Source organism: Mauremys reevesii, linkage group 6 (genome assembly GCF_016161935.1).
Source record: "Mauremys reevesii isolate NIE-2019 linkage group 6, ASM1616193v1, whole genome shotgun sequence".
NCBI classification, from domain to species: domain Eukaryota; kingdom Metazoa; phylum Chordata; order Testudines; family Geoemydidae; genus Mauremys; species Mauremys reevesii.
The window spans coordinates 48,783,853-48,808,182 of record NC_052628.1 but is presented as its reverse complement, the minus strand read 5'-3'; the positions used below and the strand labels follow the sequence as shown (position 1 = coordinate 48,808,182).

General features: G+C 40.6%; 1 protein-coding gene across 3 annotated transcripts in view; it reads left to right on the top strand.

The window, feature by feature from the left end:
- The window catches only part of SSBP2 (single stranded DNA binding protein 2), a 256,126-nt gene that overhangs the window by 175,809 nt on the left and 55,987 nt on the right, over window positions 1–24,330 (top strand). For 2 of the 3 annotated variants that reach the window (XM_039545650.1, XM_039545652.1), the window contains exon 5: window positions 13,858–13,947. The exons of the other annotated variant lie outside the window; for it this stretch is intronic. In XM_039545650.1, the coding sequence (XP_039401584.1) occupies window positions 13,858–13,947 (90 nt within the window). The remainder of the gene's footprint in view (window positions 1–13,857; window positions 13,948–24,330) is intronic. 3 annotated transcript variants of the gene reach the window in all.

Here is a 24,330-nt window from a genome sequence, read left to right as displayed (position 1 = left end):
TGTATGAACATTCACAGAAAAATAAGGAGTATGTTCACATTGGAAAAAAGGAAGATCAGGATGCCGTAACAGGAAGCAATTAGTTTATGTGTAGTTCCATTAATCTGAGCAGCACCATGGTGATAACCTAAACAGCCTTGATTTTGAAAGTACATTTGTTTTTCATACATATTTAAATCGTGCAGTCAGCTTAGAGGTATTTATGGTCTAACAGAAGGTCTTATTTATAGTTAGAACAGTGTAATGTCTCTGAGTATGGAAGTAAACAAGATATGAATAAACATTAGGTCTTTACCTCACTTGCAGTATTATGTTGCCATTGTCCATCAACATTCCAAACTTGCGACCTGCAGCAGTGGTCTTCAGATCCCTCCTTAAAACTCACTCAGTCGGTGTGATGCCTGCAAAAACTTGACAATGATCAGGCACCTGGTGTGCTGAGATGACTATGATGCTGATCAATACTGGTCTCATTGTTTCCTTCTACACCTACATCTCTGTCTGCATCTATCTGTTATCTCTTGTCTTATACTTAGATTGTAAGCTCTTTGGGGGCCTTTGTTCTGTGTTAGTACAGCCCCTAGCATGATGAGCTCCTGGTCATTGACTGGGGCACCTAGGTGCTACTGCAAAAATGGTTATGGTGATATTTTGCAACACAATTGCAGACATCACAAGTAAGTTTAGAGTTTCCTGTTACTATTTATGCTTAAAATGTAAAAGTAATGTTACATGAAAATGAACATTTCATGGTAGTTTTATCATTGTTTCTAATATGTTGTTTCAGTTCATTGTATTGATATATTCATTGTGAGAAATTCTCTAATCTGGCTCTGGCTACCATATTTTTTGGCTATTATACATTGTGTACATGGTAAATGTTATATAATGCTTTTTATGCCAGAATTAAGACATCTAGGTTCATTTAGTTTAGCAATCCCAGTAAGTAATTTTGTAATAAAAGAATGATTGGTTTTTTATTACAGTTTCAAAATGATGCTTAACACCAGGATTTGTGCCAATGGTATCAACATTTTAGTATTTGAGCCTTAGGAATGAATTATATTTTAATCAAATTACTGCTCAGATGAATTGTTAAATGATATTGCATATATAATAGTACAATTGGGTCTCTGGATTTACTACAATATATTGAATGTTGACAGAAAACCGATATATTTTCGGTAGCCTTTGTTATCTGTAATCAGAGTAAATAGTTCTAGCTAATACTAACCTAAATATTAGCTAAATTATCAGATAATGTCAGTTTGTCTTCTATAACTTGGTGAACTGACTTAATAGTGCAAGATGTCTCAAGTACCTTCCACTGGGAGCTATTTATCATTCATCCAAATTTAAAACTCATTTCAAGCAAGGGCATGAGACTCCATGTTCATAAAGCCTCTATATTATTCTAAAGAGTTAGCTGTGAGACTGCCAACAGATATACAATATACAAATAGAACTTTGTTTCCCAAACTAATAATTTAGTAAACTTTAAATTTCAGTGAAATGATTGCTTCAGTATAACTCACTTAATATCAAGAGTTTCTGAAATCTTCAAATTCCAGTAACCATTTTGACTAGTACAGTACATAGGTCAACAAAATGCACCCCTGCTGCCTCTTATATCCCAGTAGAGGTGACCTAATAGAGTATGGATAGAAGTTCTGGATACTTCTGTGTTTGTAAGTTCTGTGTTTGTAAGTCTCTGCCAAGAAATCAACCCTACTTCTAGCTATTTATGCAATCCAAACTGCCTGCTGCTCCTGCACCTCTAGTAAATGCACTGTTTTGGGAGTGTGAGGGAATACTGTGGTGATTGTTTAACAAGAAAAAAAAGAGAGAAATTCCTATACACCAGATGTTATGTCAATTACAAAGCAACCAACAGCAAGGATCCTGAGCAATTTGATTAAGGACGGAACTGAAGTCATTTGGCGGGGGGAAAGTAGACACGTCACAACCACAGACCTTGATGCTCCAGAGCTATTTCCATTAGGTTGGATTGAGACATTGCTAATACCCTTTTGTAAGAGGTGGTGCACAGCTGCACCACAGCAGGATGAGGCCTGTGAAGGATTTATTATTCACAGAGCTCCCTCTTCTTCCTGGAAAGTGAGTATTTGCTATAGCACTCTTCTGGGCATAGCGGAGTTCCCCTCGCACACCCAGCTTCACCAACAAATGCTTTGGGTGGGGCTCATCTAAGGCTCTGCCCTCTGTCCCCACCTTACCCACTTGCTCTTGAGGGGAGTAGTTGCCCCATGGAGCTGTGTTTCCCCTACCCAAAGTCATGATCCAGACAGGGCATTGGGAATGTGCTTATTCCCCTTGCAATTTTGCTCATAGTAGATACTTATGATCTGGATAATCTTATTTACCCTCTGATTGGAAAATAGTTGATAGATTCAAGCTGGTGCAGGTTAGAGCAGCCCTTTAGTTGCCCTCATTTGTGCCAGGGGTTGGTCTGGCCACCACCCAGTCCCAGGATCACAGGAGACAGAAAGGTGGTTTAGAATAACCTTTTCTTACTGCACAGCTGTGTCAAATGTGAGCTCAGCACAGCTGAAGATTGGGCCTATTGTTTTTTGTGTTTCTCTTCCACTGATCCAGATGAGTAGGTTCTCTGAACTGGCCTACAGAGAGGCAGGAAAGAATGGAGAATTGACAGGGGCTTAGTCCTTCAGAGGGTCCTGAAATCACTATGAAAACTTATTTTTATATTTAAGTGATGCCTTGCAACAATAATGAGGGCTCCCTGGTGTTGGGATTTCTCCAGCTATTTGGATACCGGGTACAGTTATGCTCTCCTGCAGGGTAGGTTCCAGTTGGATAGTATGTGCAAGTAGAGTTGGTAGGGGACTAAGAATGTTTTACTATCCTATGGAGTAGTACATTTTTTAAGGGAAACTGCAGAAATTCACATCGGCACCTTTTCTGGTTGCGAATGCCTCTTCTTTAGCCTGTAAAAGAAGAAACATGAAGAACAAGACTTCTAGCCTATTTTCATATGATTGTGTCTATGAATTGGCTGAACTGAGAATGAAAATAATTTGCAGATAAAAAACTGTCGCCAATCCAGCTTACTAAATTCTACACACCAATCTCCTGAAACCAAGGTTAAGAAAGAGAACCAACAAGAAGCTGTATGCTTATTATAGTTCACTAAACTTTGAGCCCTAAGCAGCTTCTGCTGAATCTACTCAGTGGAATAAGAACTCCTGCTATTCATGTTTCCTTTACTGAGTCTCTAATCACTTTAATGATAAACCTGAAAATTGTTCTTTGGTTCCCCAAACACTTCACATCTCATTTAGAAACAGAATAAGAATCAGAAGAAGCTGTTGATCTACTTTGAACTAGCATAAGTAATATGCTCAGCATACTTTTTCCTTCTCCCCTCTCTCTGCAGCAGGATTTGGAAAGAGATTAGGTCATGAGATTTTAGCCAAGATTTTCAAAAATATTAATATTAAAAAAAAATCAATCAAATCAAAATCAGTTTCTCTGAATTGGTACTTCTTTCACTGAGGGCTATTTCAATGCCAGTTATAATCTTTTAACCCCCAGCTATTCAGCTATAGAGCTGTTAAAAGAAAAGTAGAAAGAATTTTTGTTTCCTATATCTGGATAAAGATATTTCCCAAATTATACTCTTTGTTACTCAAGAGATAAAAATAAAAAGGTGTATAGAGGACCACCTGCAGCTTCCCCCAATTCTTCATTAAACTATTTGAGGAGGAACATTCTCCATAGACCAGGGGTGGCCAACCTGTGGCTCCGGAGCCACATGTGGCTCTTCAGAAGTTAATATGCGGCTCCTTGTGTAGGCACCGACTCCGGGGCTGGAGGTACAGGCACCAACCTTCCAGTGTGCAGGGACTGCTCACTGCTCAACCCCTGGCTCTGCCACAGGCTCTGCCCCGACTCCACCCCTTCCTGCCCCCTCTCCTGAGCCTGGCATGCCCTCACTTCTCTCCCTTGTCCCCAAAGCCTCTTGCACCCCATGAAACAGCTGATTGGGAAGGGAAGGAAGAGGGGGGCACTGATTGGCAGGGCTGCTGGTGGGCAGGAGGCGCTGGGAGGGGAGCTGATGGGGGGGCTGCTGATGTATTACTGTGGCTCTTTGGCAATGTACATTGATAAATTTTGGCTCCTTTTCAGGCTCAGGTTGGCCACCCCTGCCATAGAATGTTTCTGTGACTGCTTGTTGGAACAAAAACCAACTTTTTTTGAAAAGGTCCCTTTTTTCTATGTTTAATATATTTATTGCATTGTTATTATTCATTGTTACTGTTTCTTTTATGCACTTTATCACTCATTGCTAACATTAAATTTTTCAATAATTTTGCACCCTAATAATTAAATGAGATCCTTTCTTTTGAATTCAGTGGGCTTTGTATCAGACCCATGGGTATAACTATTTACTGTGTGTGTGTGTGCGTGTGTGCGCACACATACGTGTTTTGTGTTACAGGCAGAGCTGGTGTCATTTTATGGTTACCCGACACTGCCCATTTTAAGATCCTGTTTTCAATGCCGGCTGTCTGGCACAGGCTGAATTTTGGGGGATGTGTGTGAAAATTTCAGCCAAAATGGTTCAACTATTTCTGAGAATGAGGTTAGGAAAAACAAATTGTTTGGCAGTGTTAAAAAAATCTGGTGACCTTTCCTTTGAGACACTCTAGTGCCACTATGCTTTGGAACAAAGACTTGAAATTTGGCAAGGTGCACTTTGCATCAGGGATATGCTAGCCAAGGAGACTTGGACTGGGATGAGAAAATCTGAGGAGTGGAGACTGGGATTGGGTAGACCACGAGAATGGGGCTGAGTGAAAGAGGAAGGGGCTGAGAAAGAGACAGGACTGGGACAAAGACAGGTTGGAGGGAATAGAGCAGAAGGGTCTGTGACCAGCAGCACACACTCTTTTCCAGAGTCTGGAATGGAACATGTGATTTTTAACATGTTAGGGGAGGGATAGCTCAGTGGTTTGAGCATTGGCCTGCTAAACCCAGGGTCATGAGTTCAATCCTTAAGGGGGCCACTTAGGGATCTGGGGCACAAATTGGTCCTGCTAGTGAAGGCAGGGGGCTGGACTCAATGACCTTTCAAGGTCCCTTCCAGTTCTAAGAGATTGGTATATCTCCTATTATTATTATTATTACAATTCTTCTGCTGTCAGCAAATGTCTTTGAAACCCATTGGCAAATCGTCTCTCTCATCCCCCTCAAGTCCTGGTCCACATAGATGGTGACAGCTTACTATGGCTCAGTTACTCCATTAGCTCAAGTGGCAGAGGTCTGTGTGATGGATCTAAAGATTCCAAACATGCTGCGCACCCATGTGGGTGTCAATATGATGTCACATGATGGAATTTCTGGGTGGTTTTTTTTGCCTGTATAACATTAATTGGGCACCCTTGTGTGTACACATTATGATACAGTCTTTAATTACATGATTACATTTTTTCCACAGCCCTACCTCATTCAGTGTACACAATGAACTTGCTCTGGGGATGAATCAGGATTCTGTACTGAAGGAGTTTGTTGTCAGTAGGACCCTTCCTCATTTGCTGCAGAAGTTGGAAGATATGTAGTGAGAGAGACAGCAGGGGACTGCAGAAAGAGAAAGGATAGTCTCATGGTTAAGGCCAGTTGAATGCTGCCAAGGAGAATTGCTCTGTGTCCTCACAGAGTTCCTATGTGATGCTGGGCATGTCACTGAAAATGAAACTTTTCACAGGTGGTAACAGGAATTGTCTATTCCTCATTTTTAGAATTCCTAGCTTGAGACCCTGATCTGATTTGCAGAAGTGCTATGCACTCACAGCTGCAACTGAAGTCAACGGGAGCTGTGCTTTGAACGCAGAGTACTATACGATTATAAGTACTGTGAAAAATCATGCCCTAGGCATCTCAGACTGGGCAATCAAAATCAATGGACACTTTTGACCTTAATCTCTCAGGCCCAAATTTTCAAAGGTATTTAGGTGTTGCTGTGCTCAGCATTGCAACACCTAACTGATTGAGGAGCATAAATCTCATTTTCAAAAGAGATTTAGGCACTTCCAGATTTAGGCTTTGTGGAACTGTCACTTTTTGTGACAATTTTTCTTGATCTTAAATTCTTGTGTATATATAAAATCAGTATGCCCACCCTTGCCATGGTCACCCTCAGGAAACAATTAATGATATTGTACTCGCTTGTCAAGATAATTAACTCACTCTGGGCAAAAGTGTGAATATAATTTTGTAAGACTAAGTTAAATGGGTCTGTGTTCTGCAATGACTAAAAAAATTAGAGGAAGCTGTTGCAGAGACATAGCTCCTGTATTTGTCTTCAACCAATGTAAACAGATTTTCAATACGTTCTATTCAAGGCAGCTAGTATGTAGTCTTCAGGAGCCCGTGTGTGAAAACAATACCTAATGACTGAAACTAAATGAAGAACTATTTCAATTAATATAAGTACAGTACATAAAGATGTAGTTAATTTTCAACCATTCATAACATCATATTGTTTTGATTATCTAATAGAGCTCCGATTACTGTGATAAAAAGTAGAGGGTTGATTTTTTTCCCTTGTAATAAAAAGAAAGCCAGTATCATTTTGAAAATACTTGCATCTTGCTGAACTCTTGGATTTCTAATTTTGTTCCACTTTACTTTCCCACTTATCTGAGCCTTGCATTTCAACCAACATCCTTCCTGCTGGAGACAGGTTGGGATACTGCTATTCTATATGGGTTCTTATACCACACTCATCACCATAGTATCTGAACACCTTCCAGTGGTGCACTAACCAATATGAATAAAACCTATTATAAGGTGTTTGTTCTGTCATCCTCTCCCAAGGGGGAGAAGCATGTGCAGTCAAATGTCTTGTTTTGGTAGGTTTTCATGTTTTTGGGTTTTTTTTTAAATATGCCTGTTGCTATGTATTTACATTTGAAAAGGCAAGGTCAAAGAAGTATACTTTGCACTTGGAGCAGAAGGTGGTGAGGTTTGTGATGGCCCTTAGTTCCTGGTAGAGTTCATTCCAGTGTCTTGAACTGGCCTCCTAGAAAGTTCTATCTCCCACACAGAAGAGCTTTATCGTTATTGTAGAGAGAGTTCCATTGTAACAGAGGAGCAGAGTTATCTGCTACGGTCCTTATCCCAGAGCTTTGGGGTCTTTTTAGATATCCTGGGCCCAGCCCATGGTGCATGTTGAACATAAGCACCAAGAACTTAATCATGATTTGAAATTCTATGATAAGCCTGTGTAGAGAGTGCAGGGTGATGTGCTTGTAGTAGCCTGTGTTGCTGAGGAGATGCACTATAGCATTCTGTACATTCTGTAGTTAGAGTTTCTTAAGTGCTGAAGCCTTCCTGCCCAGGTTTATCTCATTACTGAAGTCCAGCCAAGATGCGACAGTGCTGTAAATAACAGAGGTTATGTCATTGTCCAGGAGGATGGGATGAAATCTGCTGACCAACTGGAGAGGATAGAAAGAGTTACTTGCAGATGCTGCTATGTGAGAGTTTAGCGACAGTAAGGCTCCAAGAATGCTCCTAAGCTACAGATTCAATTGTCAGTTGTGGTGTGTCTCTTTAACCAGAGGAGAATGGACCATGACTGTGAACTCAAAATGCTTTCCTCTGGCCACTAGCATCACCTCTGTGATGCTTGAGTTCAGCTTCAGCCAGTTATTCTTTACAATTAGGAACCTGTCATTGTCAGTCTCTTTGCTTGGGTTAAGCATACTCCCATTGGATTAAGGCTTCTGAGTCACTTAGGCACTTTTGAAAATGTGCCCAATGCCTAGAGCTACAATTTTGTTAGGGAGGTCATGGAATCCGTGACTTGACTTGAGCCTGTGGCACCTGGGAGCTGCAGGAGCTCCTAGCCGCAGCAAGCGGGGGGCTGCAGGAGCTCCCAGGCACCACGGGCAGCGGGGGTGCCCCAGAACTGGGAGCCACCATGGGTGGCCGGGGTGCCCTGAAGCTCCCAGCCACCACGGGTGTGGGGGTGCCCCAAGCTCAGAGCCAAGGGCAGTGGGGGGACCCCAGAGCTCTGAGCTGGGGCCCCCTGGGGTGGTGTGGGGACCTCGGAGCTCCCCATTTTGTCAAGCATATTTTTAGTAAAAGTCATGGTTAGGTCATGGGTTCCATGAATTTTTCTTTATTGCCTGTGACCTGTCCGTGACTTTTACTAAATATATGCGTGACAAAATCTTAGCCTTACCAATGCTTCAGTGATATTTCTAATCTTGGTAGGTTTAGGGAGTGAGAGACTAGAGCACAGAATTAAATCTAGAACTCCCACATGGCAATACAGATCATTACTTCTAGGCCATCAGGCCTGCTCACTGTACAGATATTTTAAATAAGATTTTAAACATATTTTCTGTTAAATTACATTATGTGAATTTATGGTGCTATAATTGCTATATCTTCTTGTACCATAATTCCACTTAGACAAAAGAAAACCGAGTAAGATACTTCTCTGAAAAAATTTCCTTGTTATTTAAAAACTCTTGATACACCAGCAGCCTATTATTTAAATCAAGTTTCATTGACTTACTTTTGATAGAATGAAATCATAAATGTTATGTTGTAAACAAGAAAAGCTAAAATTGAATGGCCAAATTAATGAATAAATCTGGTTAGGATTGTTATGGATTAACTCAAGTCCAGTTATTTTCTTTACATAAATATTTTGAATCACATTCACAGTATTCTCTTGCAGCCATAGTGCACCACTTATTGCAATAGCAACAGAAAATGAAAAGCATGCAATATATGGTTCTCTATGGATTATTAGGTAAACATGATTCAAATATTTGCACATAGTAAATTAGTGAAGTAGTCCATCAGGACTTTATTGCTTTATGTACTTAATAAGTTAAATTATTATTGTTGAAAATTAGTGTAAACAATGACCATCAACAGCTACTGATCATAGAGGCTAGTTTTAATCTTTGCATATTTTCATCTATTTTTATGTTGTCTAGAGATGCCTGGGTATACCAAGCAGATACAAATAAATGTTCTGGCTAATTTTTATTCAACTGGCATTTTTTAATCTGTTTTAATTATTAAGTGTAAAGAGACACCGTAAACTCAGTAACTTGACATAAAACCAAACCTAAGTTTTCTGTTTTTAAAGAGAAATACTCTTGTATGAAGAGATTAAACAATTTAAATTCTCCCATTTCGTCTTCTTATGAAAAGCAGGGAAAGCAAATTGCAAATATTTAAAATGTCAAACAAATGGAACTATGAATGATGTACCACTTGTATTGCATGTAAAAAGAAGCTATGGTTTGCAGTGGAACTGTGAAAAGGATTTCTGAATAATTAATCAGAAATAGGTTAAATCAGAATATTTCCATGCAGCCCATTTTGTGGTTGTTTATTGATCTGCTTGTTGTAAGTTTTAAGGATATATTTCTTTATACATTCTTAGACTGAAAAACATATTATGCCAAAGACAATGAAAATCTGTTTTATTCCATTGTTTTGACTTCATTGCTATCTTCTTTAAATTACACCTTCTGTCATGTACATTATGCAGTTTTCATTGTATTTGTTTAGATTTTTTCAGGGACTAACAGTGGCTTTAGGTCCTTCACAATAATTTAAACAATATTCTTACAATTTCAAGTCCGTAATACACTTAATGAACACCATAAACAAACAATGGCCAAAATAGCCACCATGATAACCCAGACTTTACAGTTGCTTTATCCCCTGGCCTATTAACCCCTTCTCACACCAAAAACATAAGAGAAAAGATGAGCTTCGTAGTGTATGCCTGTAAACATAACAAATGGAGCTCTGGCAGACCTGGTGGGTGAGTTCCAAAGTCAAGACCCTTCTTTTAAACTGAGGTAGTGTCACATAGGGACAGACGCAGTCTGGGTAACCAGATCCCAAATCAGTTAGGGCTTTGTAGGTTAAAACCAACACACTGAACTGCACCCAGAAACGTTATGGTCCATAATCAAATCATGGATGACTTTAATAAAGTTAATTAACTTAATTAAATTAGTTAATTAAATTAATTAAATGTGCTTTAAACAGCATGAAATAAAGAGCTGGTTCCCCCAGCCAACAACATGCACTCCTGCAGCCACAGAACTGAGACCAAATATCTTAACCATGCCTTACTCTTAATACAGAATGTCACACAAGATTATATGTCTTTTCCTTTCCTCCCCTTATCACCGCCACCAAAGGAATTCCCTTTTTCCCACCACCCCATTCTCAGCATATGATAAGATTGTAGCTGCAGTAGGATACTCAGACAAGAAACTACACAAGCTACTTGAACCAATATGCACACTAACGGACTTATCTACCCCCTCTCTCCATGTGCCCACATCCAGCAATGCAATGAAAAATTCACTTCTCGTAAACCTCTCTAACTCTATGGATCCTTCACCTCTACAACTATCAACGTGTCATCCCTCCCATTCCTGGATGCCCAGAATATAAGAAAAATCAGAGAGGATAAAACAAACATCATACTTATAACACCAATGTGGCCTTTGTAATATTGATAGATGGCTTCTCCAGCTGATCAGAGAACAACCAATTCATCTTCCTCTGTGCCTGAACCTCCTTTTTCAACAATAAGGGAGTAGTTTGTTGACTGCCATGGGCTTTCTGTGTTTTCACAGAGTTCAAGCAGGACTGTTACAGTCTAGACAGAACTCTACCTTGAAGTGGTACAGATTTGAAATGGACAAGCTTTTTGTGTTGGGGAAAGGATAAAGAATAAACCCATCATGGGCAAAAGTCCCTGCGATTTTAGAGCATCCCTAGCATTTGAAATCACAGAGTTTAGTGGTAACTTCCTAAAGGTGACTCTACCAGGTTTATCTGTGTATCATATATACATATTGATTAAAGTCAAAGCTCTATTGGCTTCCCCCACAGTCTCCAAGTTTCTTAAGGGAATAACTCAGGGGTCCCCAACGCGGTGCCCGCGGGCGCCATGGTGCCCATGGGGGCATCTAAATGCGCCTGCGTCCTGGCCGGCGGTTGAGCATCCGCCAAAATGCCGCCAAATTTCGGCGGCATTTCGGTAGTGACGCCTCTCGATGACATTGCTTGCCGCCGACAAGCGATGTCATCGAGAGGCGCCGCCGCCGAATTTCAGTGGCATTTCCATGGATGCTTGACCGCCACCACGGTCCTTCGTCTGGCGCCCGCCAGATGAAAAGTTTGGGGACCACTGGAATAACTAATGACTTTTCTACTACTAGAAGCCCTTTCCCAGCCTGCTTTTAACAATGTCGATGGACCTGTCCTATCAGCCAATGTATCCAACTTCCTTAGAATACCTGGCTATCAAAATGGCAATACTTCCGTTAAGAGGGTCAGCAATGTCAGTGCCTTCAGTGTCTCTCCAGCCCATATAATAATGCACAATGAAAAAATCATTGAGACTTCACCCCAGCATAATGCCTAAAATGGTCTCAGATTTTCATCTGCTACCCTCTCTGTTTTCTTCCTCAGACCTAATGTCCATCCAGGAGAGTCCCATTTATGCTCTTCAGATGTGAAAAGGCCCCTGTGTTATTACCTGAACAAGACTAAATCCTTTAGAAAACTAACAGATTATTTGTTGCCTACTGGAAAAGGTGTAACTGACTGCCTATTAGTGAACACTCTTTCACACTGGATTAGGAAGCATATTGTTGTTCTTTAGTCAGAAAACCAGTACTTCTAGGGTTAAAGATACACATACACCACTAGGGCTACTGCTGCTTCTGTAGCTTGTTTGAGACTGATCCCAATTGAAGAGATTTTCAAAGCAGCAACATGGAGTGCTGTTCTTATTTTCACTGAATACTATTTATTGGACGTAGAATTGCAATATGATGTTTACTGTGGAAAGGCACTCTAAGCATCATATGATATAAATCATTTTTGCCTAGAACTGCTCCTCTAATGGGGGACCCAGCTTCCTAATCTCCTGCAAGTGGGAATGCACAGAGGCCCTCAAAAAAGAAAAAAGTGTTATTTACTAATAACTGTTGTTCTTCAAGGGTTGTCTCTGTGTATTCACACTATACAGCCACCTTTCCCTCTGCCTTGGGAGTTCTTTGTATTTCAGGACTTTGTAGGCTTGGGAAAAGGAACAGAGGTGGGCTGGGGGGCATACTGTGTTATATAAACAGGGCTGATGAGGACATCCAATCATCCCCCTCCTCCCAATGTATGCAGGTTTTCTATACAATTCTACAGCTTAAGGTTAGAGGTACCAAATCCCATTAATGCACAGAGCAACCCCCAAAGACATTACTAGTAAGTAACCCCTGTTTATCCACTGCAGTCTGATACAATATCACCTGATCATAGCTCCATTACTTTTTGGCAGTCCTGCATGAAAATGTTTTGTGACCCAAATCCCTTTGCTAGCTCAGGTATATATGACTGACTTTTGTGGTCAATTGCAAGAGTAAAGTATTGTAACACCAACCTTGCTGAACATATTACAGAGTCTAGAATCAGGATCTGTGAACTTACTAAAATAATTCACTGGGCAACAAATGTCAACAGTGCAATCAAGATCAAAGCCTTGTAGCTGTTCTGACTGTACTGTACTTCTTATAGCTTGGACTTGCTTCTGTGTGTGCAGACTTTACTAGCCTCTTTGGTCCCTTGTTGGAAAGTAACATACAGTTTAGTTACTAAATATAGTACTGGTTATCATACTTGAGGAACTTATTCTAAAGAGTGATTTAAACCATTGCAAAATCTGACGTAACTAACTGAATATTTATTTTTTTTTCAGTCTAAAAATGTCAGCATATCTACATGCCATACCAATCAAATGCAGTTTTCTAATGTTCTCAGCATTACACTATACATTTCCTTAAATAGACCTGAAAATATAATGTACATATATATTTAATTTGGTTATTAAATGTAAAAATGACCTCCTTGGCCAGTTAAATTAATAATCATCCATAAATTTGTATTCCACCGGGCAGATATTGGCAGATCATTAGAACCTGAAATTGGCTCTTCATACTTTCTGTGCTCCTAAGAGTGTTTTCACGAAAGACTGAAAGGCTTTGAAGGTGATTCAGCCCCATACCCTAACAGAATGTACTGCAGAAAAGAAAGCTGCTAGAAATTAAAAGCAATTGAAGTTCTAATACATGACAACAATAACAGTTTGGCTTCCATTTTTGGGATGATCTCCTGCTTGTAAATTGCTTGGGAGCTACATTCCTTGCTTGCTTATTCCATTTGTAGGATTTGCAAAGGTAGTTAATTTCATCCTCTGATTCACTTCTTAGAAATACTTTTTTCTCCCTTCCTCTTTTTGTTTTTCCTTTCCAAAAATTTAACCAGAATTATTCTCATTAATCATGGTGGTTATTTGTGGGACTGGTAGAATCATGAGCAGCCATTGTTTTGAAGCTTGGTATGATTTTAAAAGAATATTAAGTCTGCTGAAGTTAAAAGTGGTTGAAAATTTCAAATAGATTGTATACGTTAACTTTTTTATACCACATATATTTATATGTGTGTGAGAGAGAGACACACACACATACATTTTATAAATATATATAATACAAACATTAAATATATACATAGTCATGATACATTTAATGGATGAATGTGTCTGTCAGTCCTCTCCTCAAATAACGTATATTTGTGAACTAAAATTAACCATTTCATGTGTATAAAATGAGACTGTTATTAAATTACAGTTTACCTTTAGAGTAAATAATGAAAATTATATCCAGAGAGTTTACTTTCTGCCGTACTGCATTTTGGTCACAGTAGTTTTTGGTTTTATGCCTACCATGCAATGACAAAGGTTTATTTTTCCTTTGTTCTTTTCAGAGTGCTGCAGCAGCTCCCAGTCCAGTGCTAGGAAACATTCCCCCAGGAGATGGCATGCCAGTAGGTCCTGTACCACCGGGTTTTTTTCAGGTATTCAGAAAAATTATGATTACAGACATTTTAGGATGTAGAAAAGCTTCAGTGCATTATTTGAAGCTGTGTAAAAAAGGGCCTATTCTAAATTATATTACGTATCATGTGTACAAAATTTAAAAGATAGTTATTTTTAAGAAAAATATGTAGGAGGAAAGCAAGTGACCTCTGACTAATAATAAGAAATCCATTAAATACAGTATCAATCCTTCACAATTTCAAAGATAAGAATTTGTGCTATTTTATGGTTAAAGCTTGAAAATTATGTAATATATTTTATAATAACCTCTTATGAGGAAATGTTAGAATTATATTGATATTTTGATGTAAGAATTGAGTTGTTGTTCATGTCTAGTTATATGCAAAGTGGAGCCAGAGGGTCAGATTTCAATGGGAGTTAGGCACCTAGGTGAATTTGAAAATCTCACCAAGTACCAATCTGCATGTTTATACGTTTAAATACCTTTGAAATTCTTGCCTCTAGTGCATAACAACAAGCAAAGGAATCAGTGCATACTCTGCCTTCCCTTAAGGTTTGATCTAGGTGAAATTATACCTAGCAGTGCAGTATGCTTACCTGTGGTAAATAACAAGCTGGTATGCAAGGCCAAACTAACAATTTCAGTCCAGGAATGGAGAGCTCATGCAAATGATCTATCTGCCTCCTTTCTACCAGGATCCAGTTATTTTTCTTCCCACTGTGCCTGCTATTGCCATGCAGCCCATAGGAGTAAATGCAACTATAGAACTGGAGTAACTCCCTAATTTGGGCCACAGTGGAGAGACAGACTTTCTACACTTATCCAAGTGTTGAGAGGAAGTTTTGGTTCACATATGTGATCTCCTGATGAAAAATGAGTAAACCGGGTGTCCAGGACTGGAGTGTGGGGATGGGGAGGTTCTTTCCTGTGAATGACAGGGGTGAAAACCAGGAGAATATGGAGGGGGATCTTCATTCTCCTTTCCCACTGAAGGCCATGAGACGGGAGTACTAGGTATGTCTGAAACGTATATCTTCACTCTCCTCCCAAAATAGGGGGTTGGTGAATATTTTTCTCGTAGGCAATCAGAAATCTTTACTGAATGATTTTGTTCTGTATGCATGAGTGATAGCTGTATGCAATGTTGTGGTAGCCATGTGGGTCCCAGGATATTAGCGAGAGAAGGTGGTTGAGGTAATATGTTTTATTGGACCAACTTCTGTTGACGAGAAACAAGCTTTCAAACTTACACTTCACATTGAGTGGTCCCTTGAAATATGTGTTAACTACTTATACTAAACTATCTGTTCAGATCTTGTCATTAGCCGTGACACTTTGAGTTAGTTTCCCAGATCTGAAGAAGAGCTCTGTGTAAGAAGCTTCTCTGTCTCACCAACAGAAGTTGGTCCAATAAAAGATATTACCTCACCCACCTTGTCTCTCTGAGTGATAGCAGGTCATCTACATGGAGTTCCTCTTCACACAGTCATAGAGGGATGTGGAGTTCTGATTGCAGGATTCACAGCCACAAGAAGAGCTACAGAAGTCTTGAACCTGGTCATAAGCCTTGTGTTTCACCTGCTAACCCAGAATCTGAGCCAAATTGTTCAGTGTAGTCAGGGCCGGTGCAAGGAAGTTTTGTGCCCTAGGAGAAACTTCCACCTTGCGCCACCCCCACAACCCAGCTACCCCCCCCCCCGTGGCAGCTAACCATGCCCACCCGCCACCCCCACCAGAGGAGCCCCACCCCGTGGCAGCTAACTGAACCCCACCTAGGAGCCTGCCGCCTCCCGCCCGGGTAGCCCCGCAGCAGCAACCCCCTCCACAGCAGCTAACCCCACCCGGGGAGCCCCCCTCCGCGGAAGCTAATCCCGCTCGGGGAGGATCCCCCGCGCGGCAGCTAACCCCGCCTGGGGAGCCCGCCCCAGCTCACCTCGGCTCCACCTCCTCCGCTGAGCACGCCAGCATCACTCTAATTCTCCTCCCCTCCCAGGCTTGGGGCGCCGATTGGAGGAGAATTAGAGCGGGGGCTGTGTGCTCAGCGGAGGAGGCAGAGTGGAGGTGATCTGGGGTGGGGAGCAGTTCCCCTGTGCGCCCCCCCCCCTTACTGCGGGCGGCCCTCCCTGCGCCCCCCCCCCGCACCGGCCCTGAGTGTAGTGATGAAAGAGATTTTGCAGATATCTGTTTGCAGGTATCATTACAAAATGCCCAGGAGTTGGCAGAAATTATGTTAATTTTAAAAAAGCGCTTAGCCCATAGATCAAAAGTCACAAGCAGAAATAAAACAAAACAAAGTTGTCTTCACAAAGAGCTTCACAGTATTAGCCTTACACCTGAGAAGGAAAAAGATCCATGTTTGTCAATATCTGAATGATTGGCTGACCTTGGTCATCTCTGAAGTGTCAAAATGTGTTGACAGCAAGTTTGAATGACAAATTTTACATACTGCTTTTATATTATAGAAAAAGAAGCAAAAAAGAAAGCAAAATAATATAAGGATGTCATGCCATCTAGTGGCAGCTGCCCATTCTCTGTATTAGCTGTATTATATGGATGCACTATTTTTAGCTCTGTTGTGCTGTAGCAGAGCTGACCTAATGCTCTGATAGAGCATTATTACAGGAAGAAGAATGAGTGAAAAGAAGTTTCATATTTTTTTCCTCCATGGCATTATTATTAACTACAAAGAGCTAAGTTTAAGTAGCACTCAGGTAATTTAACTAACTAAAACAAGCTAGGAAATTCAAAGCTAATGATAACTCACATCCTCTTTGCATTTCAAAACAAAAAACCAGACAAGATACATTTAATAAGCAAATAGCTTACAAGCTTCCGTGGAAGGATATAAAATGTATATTGTTTTAGGAAGAGATAGGTCAATAAAGACTCTCAGGTAACTACAGTGAGCACCTTTACATCCCCCTGATTCTGGGGATAGCAGGGGGCCAAACCAACCTATCCGGAAGTTGGAACAGCCACAGCAGTCGGTCACTCTAACCTACACCAGCTAGAACTGTCTCATAGGGGCCATTCTGCCAACTAGAGATCAGCTGAGCAGATCATGCTCCAGGTCTGCCCCCTTCCACCTCTGGTATATCCTCTCGCACACATAGCTGATTCTGACACGCACTTTACACTAGGAATGAGCCAGGAGGGATTGGCTTAACAATAGGATAGGAAGAATCCTCATCTGTCCTTTTAGAGCAACTTTGGAATGTTTGTAGTTATTTGTAGATGTAATTTCCCCAATTCTACAAAGACTTAAGCCCATTATGATTACTCACATGTGTAAAGTTATGCACATGCTTAATTTTTCGCAGAAACAGGGCCTTTGTGTCGTTGCTCTTGTAACCTCATATTTTATTTTTAAAATATTTTAAGTATGAAAATATAAATGAAACCCATCTTCAGTCTGTAAGCAGAGGATATTAGCACCTCAAAAGGTCTGAAAATAGTGTAGGTCAGGGGTCGGCAACCTTTCAGAAGTGGTGTGCCGAGTCTTCATTTATTCAGTCTAATTTAAGGTTTCATGTGCCAGTAATACATTTTAACGTTTTTAGAAAGTCTCTTTCTATAAGTCTATAATATATAACTAAACTATTGTTGTATGTAAAGTAAATAAGGTTTTTAAAATATTTAAGAAGCTTCATTTAAAATTAAATTAAAATGCAGAGCCCCCCGGACCGGTGACCAGGACCCGGGCAGTGTGAGTGCCACTGAAAATCAGCTTGCGTGCCGCCTTTGGCATGCGTGCCATAGGTTGCCTAACCCTGGTGTAGGTGTATGTTTGTGTATGTATTTCTCTCTCTCTCTCTCTAAATACCAGAAATAAAGTCAATTTTTAAAAAGATAAAGATGTCTGCTGGCTTTGATAATGCCATCCTGCAGTTATAGTAATTGTTTTATTGCGCACAACTATTAAAACAAATCTCAAGCAGCCACAAACCCACTGCTAGTTTTGGGACAGTATTAGGGGAAGGGAAGGCACTTAAATGACAAATGCCTTATAAATATCTATTGAGGGAGAGGAGGCAAAGTAAGGCTTGGATTAAATCTTTACCTATTCCGAGCTTTTGACTCGTATGTAGAGGAAAATATATGTACCCTTTGGGGTGAACAAGCCTGATATTGACTGTATGTCAAAAGTGGCATTACAGTGTCTTCTGAAGGCTGCTTAGGGGTGCTTGGTTTGCTTTTTGTTTGGTTGGTTGTGGGTTGTTCTTTGCTGATGTTTTGTAATTTATAAATGATGCCATTTTCTTCAGGGGTGAATCCTGTCCTTGGCATAAATTGACAGTGGTACTTTCCATTGGACTTAAGAGATCAGTTTCATATACCAAAATTCTATTGATGAAGATAATGCTTTTAGCTTCATAATAATAATAATAATAACATATTTAATAGCTGTAGCAGCAATAGAGATTCTTAACTGAGAGATCACTGAGGCTCTTAGTTGTCACTTGCCGGCATTGCTCCTAGAAATGAATTGTTCATGTGTTGGGTGGGGCATTGCTAATTTTTCAGGAATGTGTTCTTATTCTCAATGTTTATGTTCAAAATGTCTGAATTTTAGAGGCATGGGTAAAAATAAGTTCATATGATCCTTCCTGACCTTACTAGCTCCAGCTCAAATCATGTTTGGAATGATTAGTTATATTTTGTGTAATTTTTTCACTCAAAATTAAAGTGACAACTCTTCAACTGATTTAAAATATATATACTTCATAGTACTTTTAAAATTGTACCGCTTAAGAAATCTCCATTAATTATCATGTACATAGTTCGGCCTCTTCCTCTCCCACTTGCTGGATCTTCTTGAGTGAGAAATAATCATTATATTTGTTGCAAAGGGAGACATATTCGACGACAATATCATTCCAACAAATCATCTGTTATTGAAATTAGTGTTACTTACTTCTCAAATTCCTGGTGAAATAACCCCGGTAGCAGCAATAGATCCTGTTTGTAAGATCCTAGAGAAGTATTGTACATAAGGGTAAACGGGGTTTTGTATGCAGATTACCAGGTGTGTATTCAGAGCACTGCAGTTATTCGTTCTTACTGTGGAGTAGGTCCAGTAATTCTTTGATGAGGATAAAGCATTGACCTTAATTGAAAAACTATTATTTGTTCTGATGATTAGCCTTTGAATCTTAGATGTAGAAACACTGAAGTCTGGAGAAGGGAGCTATAGTCATTAGATTTTTATTTTTAATTATTTTAAATGTTGTACTCTACATTCTTAACTTGATCAAAGTCTGACTGTTGCCATATTTATACTTCTAGGATGGGAGGCCTTGTCAGACAGCTATAAACAAAAATAAACAAACTCAAATAATTTTTGAGGGGGACCTCATTTGAAGCACACAGACATGTTCCTGTTTATGAAACAGAGATGTAGTTACCAGAGAAGGCCATCAAGAGAAGTTCTCTCATATATGCAGAGAGTCTGGTACAAGCTATTTTATGTAAAAGCTAGTTAGTGTGTGATTTACTTGATTTGCCTTTCCCAAAGTACAGCTCTCAAATACTTATGCCAAAAGTAAAGCATAGACGTGTGTAGAGTTTAATTGTTCAAATATGATTGAATGGGAAAGTACTTTTTATTAAGTATTGATCGTGGACTATCTAAGTTTTATAAAATAAGCTACATATTTGTGCTCATCAGCAGAATGTGCCAGCACAAATGTGGCATTTGGAGTATTTAATCTTGGTTAGCACTAAAATGTGTTAATCAAGAGTGTCTTATACACTGCAATGACAGTGATTGTTGATGGAGAACAGAGAGGAAACCAAACAAATTAAAATATGTGAATTGTAAACTAACTCTAGTCAATTCATTTGACACACATTTTATGTCTCATTCCATTCCTCATTCCATTTGTAAATGAAACCACTTATCTCATACCAGTAACAGTTGAAAGCACTTAGAAATCATATTATAATACAAGGAGCCTGAAAGAGGTATATTAAAAAAAATGCCTTTCTTATCACTTTTCAGTACTGATAGGATAAGAAGAAAGTGATATCAGAAAATTGTATAATAAAATCTTATTTCATACTTTTGGAATGTAACAGCTAACAATTTCAGACTTTTTAACAAGGGATGAGATATGAATAAAAGACCAAAAAATGTGCATATGAAGGAAAGGACTGAGAAGGAAAACAAAAGAGAGAGAACATGGGACATGACAGGTGAATTGAAAATGTAGGAGGAGAGAAGAACCTAGGATTATTTTTTTACCTAGATCATGTATCATCTTACAATTTCAGGACCTGGAATGTATGAATGGTGAGATTCTGTCCTTATGAGAATCCACACTTGACTTAGGCTAGATGCTGGTAATTTGGACATTCTTAGGCTACGTCTTCACTACCCGCCGGATCGGCGGGTAGCAATCGATTTCTCAGAGTTTGATATATCGCGTCTCATCTAGATGCGATATATCGAACCCCGAACGCGCTCCCGTCGACTCCGGAACTCCACCGGAGTGAGTGGCAGTAGCGGAGTCGATGGGGGAGCCGCGGACGTCGATCCCGCGCCGTGAGGACGGGTAAGTAATTCGAGCTAAGGTACTTCGACTTCAGCTACGCTATTCACGTAGCTGAAGTTGCGTACCTTAGATCGACCCACCCCCCAGTGTAGACCAGGCCTTTTTGAGCTCAGATCATGTGTAATACCTGCACCTGGAGTAGCAGCTAATTAGTACAGAATCATGTATCACAATGCCTATGTAAATTAAGGCTGTAATTCCATTTTAGGGCTTCTGGTAATATTCAGTACTCAAGTTCTGTTTGTGAAGATGGCAAAGATAGTTGACTCCTACAAAGCAATTAAAGATTCTAAGTTAATTACATGCAGCCAACACAATTTAAACATGACAATCCTTGTCTACCCTGAATGCTAAATTCTGTTTCACATCATGTTAGAACGCTAGGTCATTTCCCAATGTAGACAGGCCCCCTGTAAAGAGTGCCTTCAGCCTCTCAAAATATTTAGGTATACAATATAAGACAATTATTTTAAAGTATATTACTATTTTTTTTAAAAAAATGTAAAAATTGAAAATATAAGAAGTAAAACAGTATGTTAGTTTAATGTTCATACTATTAAAAAGCTATTTTAATTTGATTTTTTTTCAGGTAAAAATGGTCTACAATTTAGGAATTATTTGGGGAAATTTGCAGAGCTTCTCCTGCCCATATAGCTGAAATTGATGAGAGTTGCTATAGTTCAACTCTCTCGCTCCCTCCCTGCAATTATCAGCAATAATGCATTAGTGCATTATTCTGGCCACCCACCAAACACTCTGCCCACGTGCATAATTACTCTGTGAGCCCCCACATTTGTCTTTTGTGATCGTGTAGGCAGAGCTCCTTAGCCACAGATTCTACCAGTGAAAATAGGGGTTACAGCTTCATCTCCTGTTCGTGGTCCAAATAAGCTCTGGTACATGGAGTCTTTGAGGGGAGATGCTGGATAAGCACATTTTCCATCTATTCTGGGCACACCCACTTCCTGGGCAGCATCCCTTAGGCTCTGTCTACACAGGGTGAAAAAGGTACTTTTTTTCAATCAGTGTAGCTTAAAATGATTAATAGCCCCCCCCCGCCCCCCGCCCTTAACATCCATGGAGAGACAGTTTAAGACCTTGTAGTAGAGGGGTTCACCTTAACCAGCTAACAAATGGTAAAATTCAATTAGCCTTGTCTGTAGTAGAGTTAAATAGTTCATTAGTTAAAACACTTAGCAATATGTTGTGAAAATGCATCTTTTTATCTTGGTGTGACCAGACCCCACCACTGTCACCTAGGCCAGTGGTTCTCAAAGCTGGTCTGCCACTTGTTCAGGGAAAGCCCCTGGCGGGCCGGGCTGGTTTGTTTACCTGCCGTGTCCACAGGTTTGGCCAATCGTGGCTCCCACTGGCTGTGGTTCTCCGCTCCAGGCCAATGGGGGCTGTGGGAAGGGCAGCCAGCACATCCCTCGACCCGTGCTGCTTCCTGCAGCCCCCATTGACCTGGAGCGGAGAACCACGGCCAGTGGGAGCCACGATCGGCTGAACCTGCAGACACGGCAGGTAAACAAACCGGCTCAGCCCACCAGGGGCTTTCCCTGAACAAGCAGTGGACCAGCTTTGAGAACCACTAACCTAGGCTAAAACACAACGGCTAACATGACCGAAGAGGTGTTACATTATATCTACATGGGTGTTTAGGGGAATTTTCAATTACGTTAAGCTAATTGGATTTGAAGAAGTACCTTTTAACCCTCGGTAGACAGGGCCCTACTGTTCAGATGTCATTCACCACTATTTGCCTCCCCACCTCAGGGTGATTGCCACATAAGAACATAAGAGCTGCTATACTCGATCAGACCAGTGGTCCATCTAATCCAGTATCCTGTCTCTGACAGTGACCAGTACCAGAGCTTCAGTAGAAGTGTACAGAAAACTATACAATTTTGGAGAGATCAACACCTGTCTTTCCCTCCAAGCTTCTTGCAGTCTGACGTTTAGTCGCCCTTGACATGAGGTTACATCCCTGTCCATTGTGGCTAATAGCCGTTGATGGAACTATCCTCCATGAAGTTATCTAGTTCTTTTTTAATCCAGTTATACTTTTGGCCATCACAGCATCCCATGGCAATGAGTTCCACGGGTTAATTGTATGTTGTGTGAAAAAGTGTTTCCTCTTGTTTGTAGTAAACCTGCTGCCTATTAATTTCATCAGATGACCCCTGTGGGAAAGGGAAAATAGCACTTAATTCACTTTTTCCACACCATTCATGATTTTAGAGACCTCTATCGTATCCGCCTTTAATCATTCCTTTTGTAAGCTGAACAGCCCTAATCTTTTTAGTCTCTCCTCATATGGAAGCCATTCCATACCCTTGATCATCTTTCCTGCCCTTCTCTGAACCTTTTACAATTCAACTATGTCCTTTTTGAGATGAGTTGACCATAACTGGACACAGTATTCAAGGTGTGGGCGCACCATGGATATATATAGTGGCATTATGATATTTTCTGTCTTATTTTCTATCCCTTTCCTAACATTGTTTGCCCTTTGACCACTCCTGCACACTAAGTTGAAGTTTTGATAATCTCTTTCTTGAGTAGTAACAGCTAATTTAGAACCCATCATTATATATGTGTAGTTGGGATATTTTTTCCAATCTGCATTACTTTGCACTTCAGTGTTGAATTTCAAATGCCATTTGTTGCCCAGCCACTCAGTTTTATGAGACCCCCATGTAACTCTTTGAAGTCATCTTTGGATTTAACTACCCTGAATAATTTTGAATCATCTGCAAACTTTGCCATTTCATTGTTCACTCTCCTTTCCAGATAATTAATGAATATGTTGAACAGTTGGGCGACCCCACTGCTTATCTGTCTCCATTGTGAAAACTTACCATTTTTTCCTACCCTTTGTTTCTTATCTTTTAACCAGTTACTGATCCATGAGACGACCTTCCCTATTATCCTATGACTATTTAGGCCTGGTCTACACTATGGGGTTGGGTCGAATTTAGCCGCGTTAGGTCGATTTTAAAATGACTGCGTCCACACAACCAACCCCATTCTGTCGACCTAAAGGGCTCTTAAAATTGACTTCTGTAATCCTTCCTGATGAGGGGAGTAGCACTAAAATTGACCTTGCTATGTTGAATTTGGGATAGTGCGGATGCAAATCGACGGTATTGGCCTCGGGGAGCTATCCCAGAGTGCTCCATTGTGACTGCTCTGGACAGCACTTTGAACTCTGATGCACTAGCAAGGTACACAGGAAAAGCCCCGGGAACTTTTTTATTTCATTTCCTGTTTGGTCAGCGTGGCGAACTCAGCAGCACAGGTGACCATGCAGTCCCTGCAGCATCATAGACCATAGAATGTTTCTACGCTCCACCTATCATCTCCATCCCTGAGGTTATTGCAGATTAGAAGGCAGAAAAAACGCACTCGCGATGACATGTTTTCCGAGCTCATGCAGTCCTCCCGCACTGATAGGGCACAGCTTAATGCATGGAGGCATTCAGTGGTAGAGGCCAGGAAAGAATTAAGTGAGCGCGAAGAGCGGAGGCAGGACGCGATGCTGAGGCTAATGGGGGAGCAAACGGACATGATGAAGCGTCTGTTGGGGCTGCAGGAAAGCCAACAAGAGCACAGACCCCTGCTGCATCCACTGTATAACCGCCTACCCTCCTCCCCGTGTTCCATAGCCTCCTCACCCAGACGCCCAAGAACGCAGGGGGGTGGGGGGGAAGAGGCTCCGGGCACCCAGCCACTCCACTCCAGAGGATGGCCCAAGCAACAGAAGGCTGTCATTCAAACAGTTTGATTTTTAGTGTGGCTACAATAAGCAATGTGGCCTTGTCCTTCCCTCCTCACCCACCCCA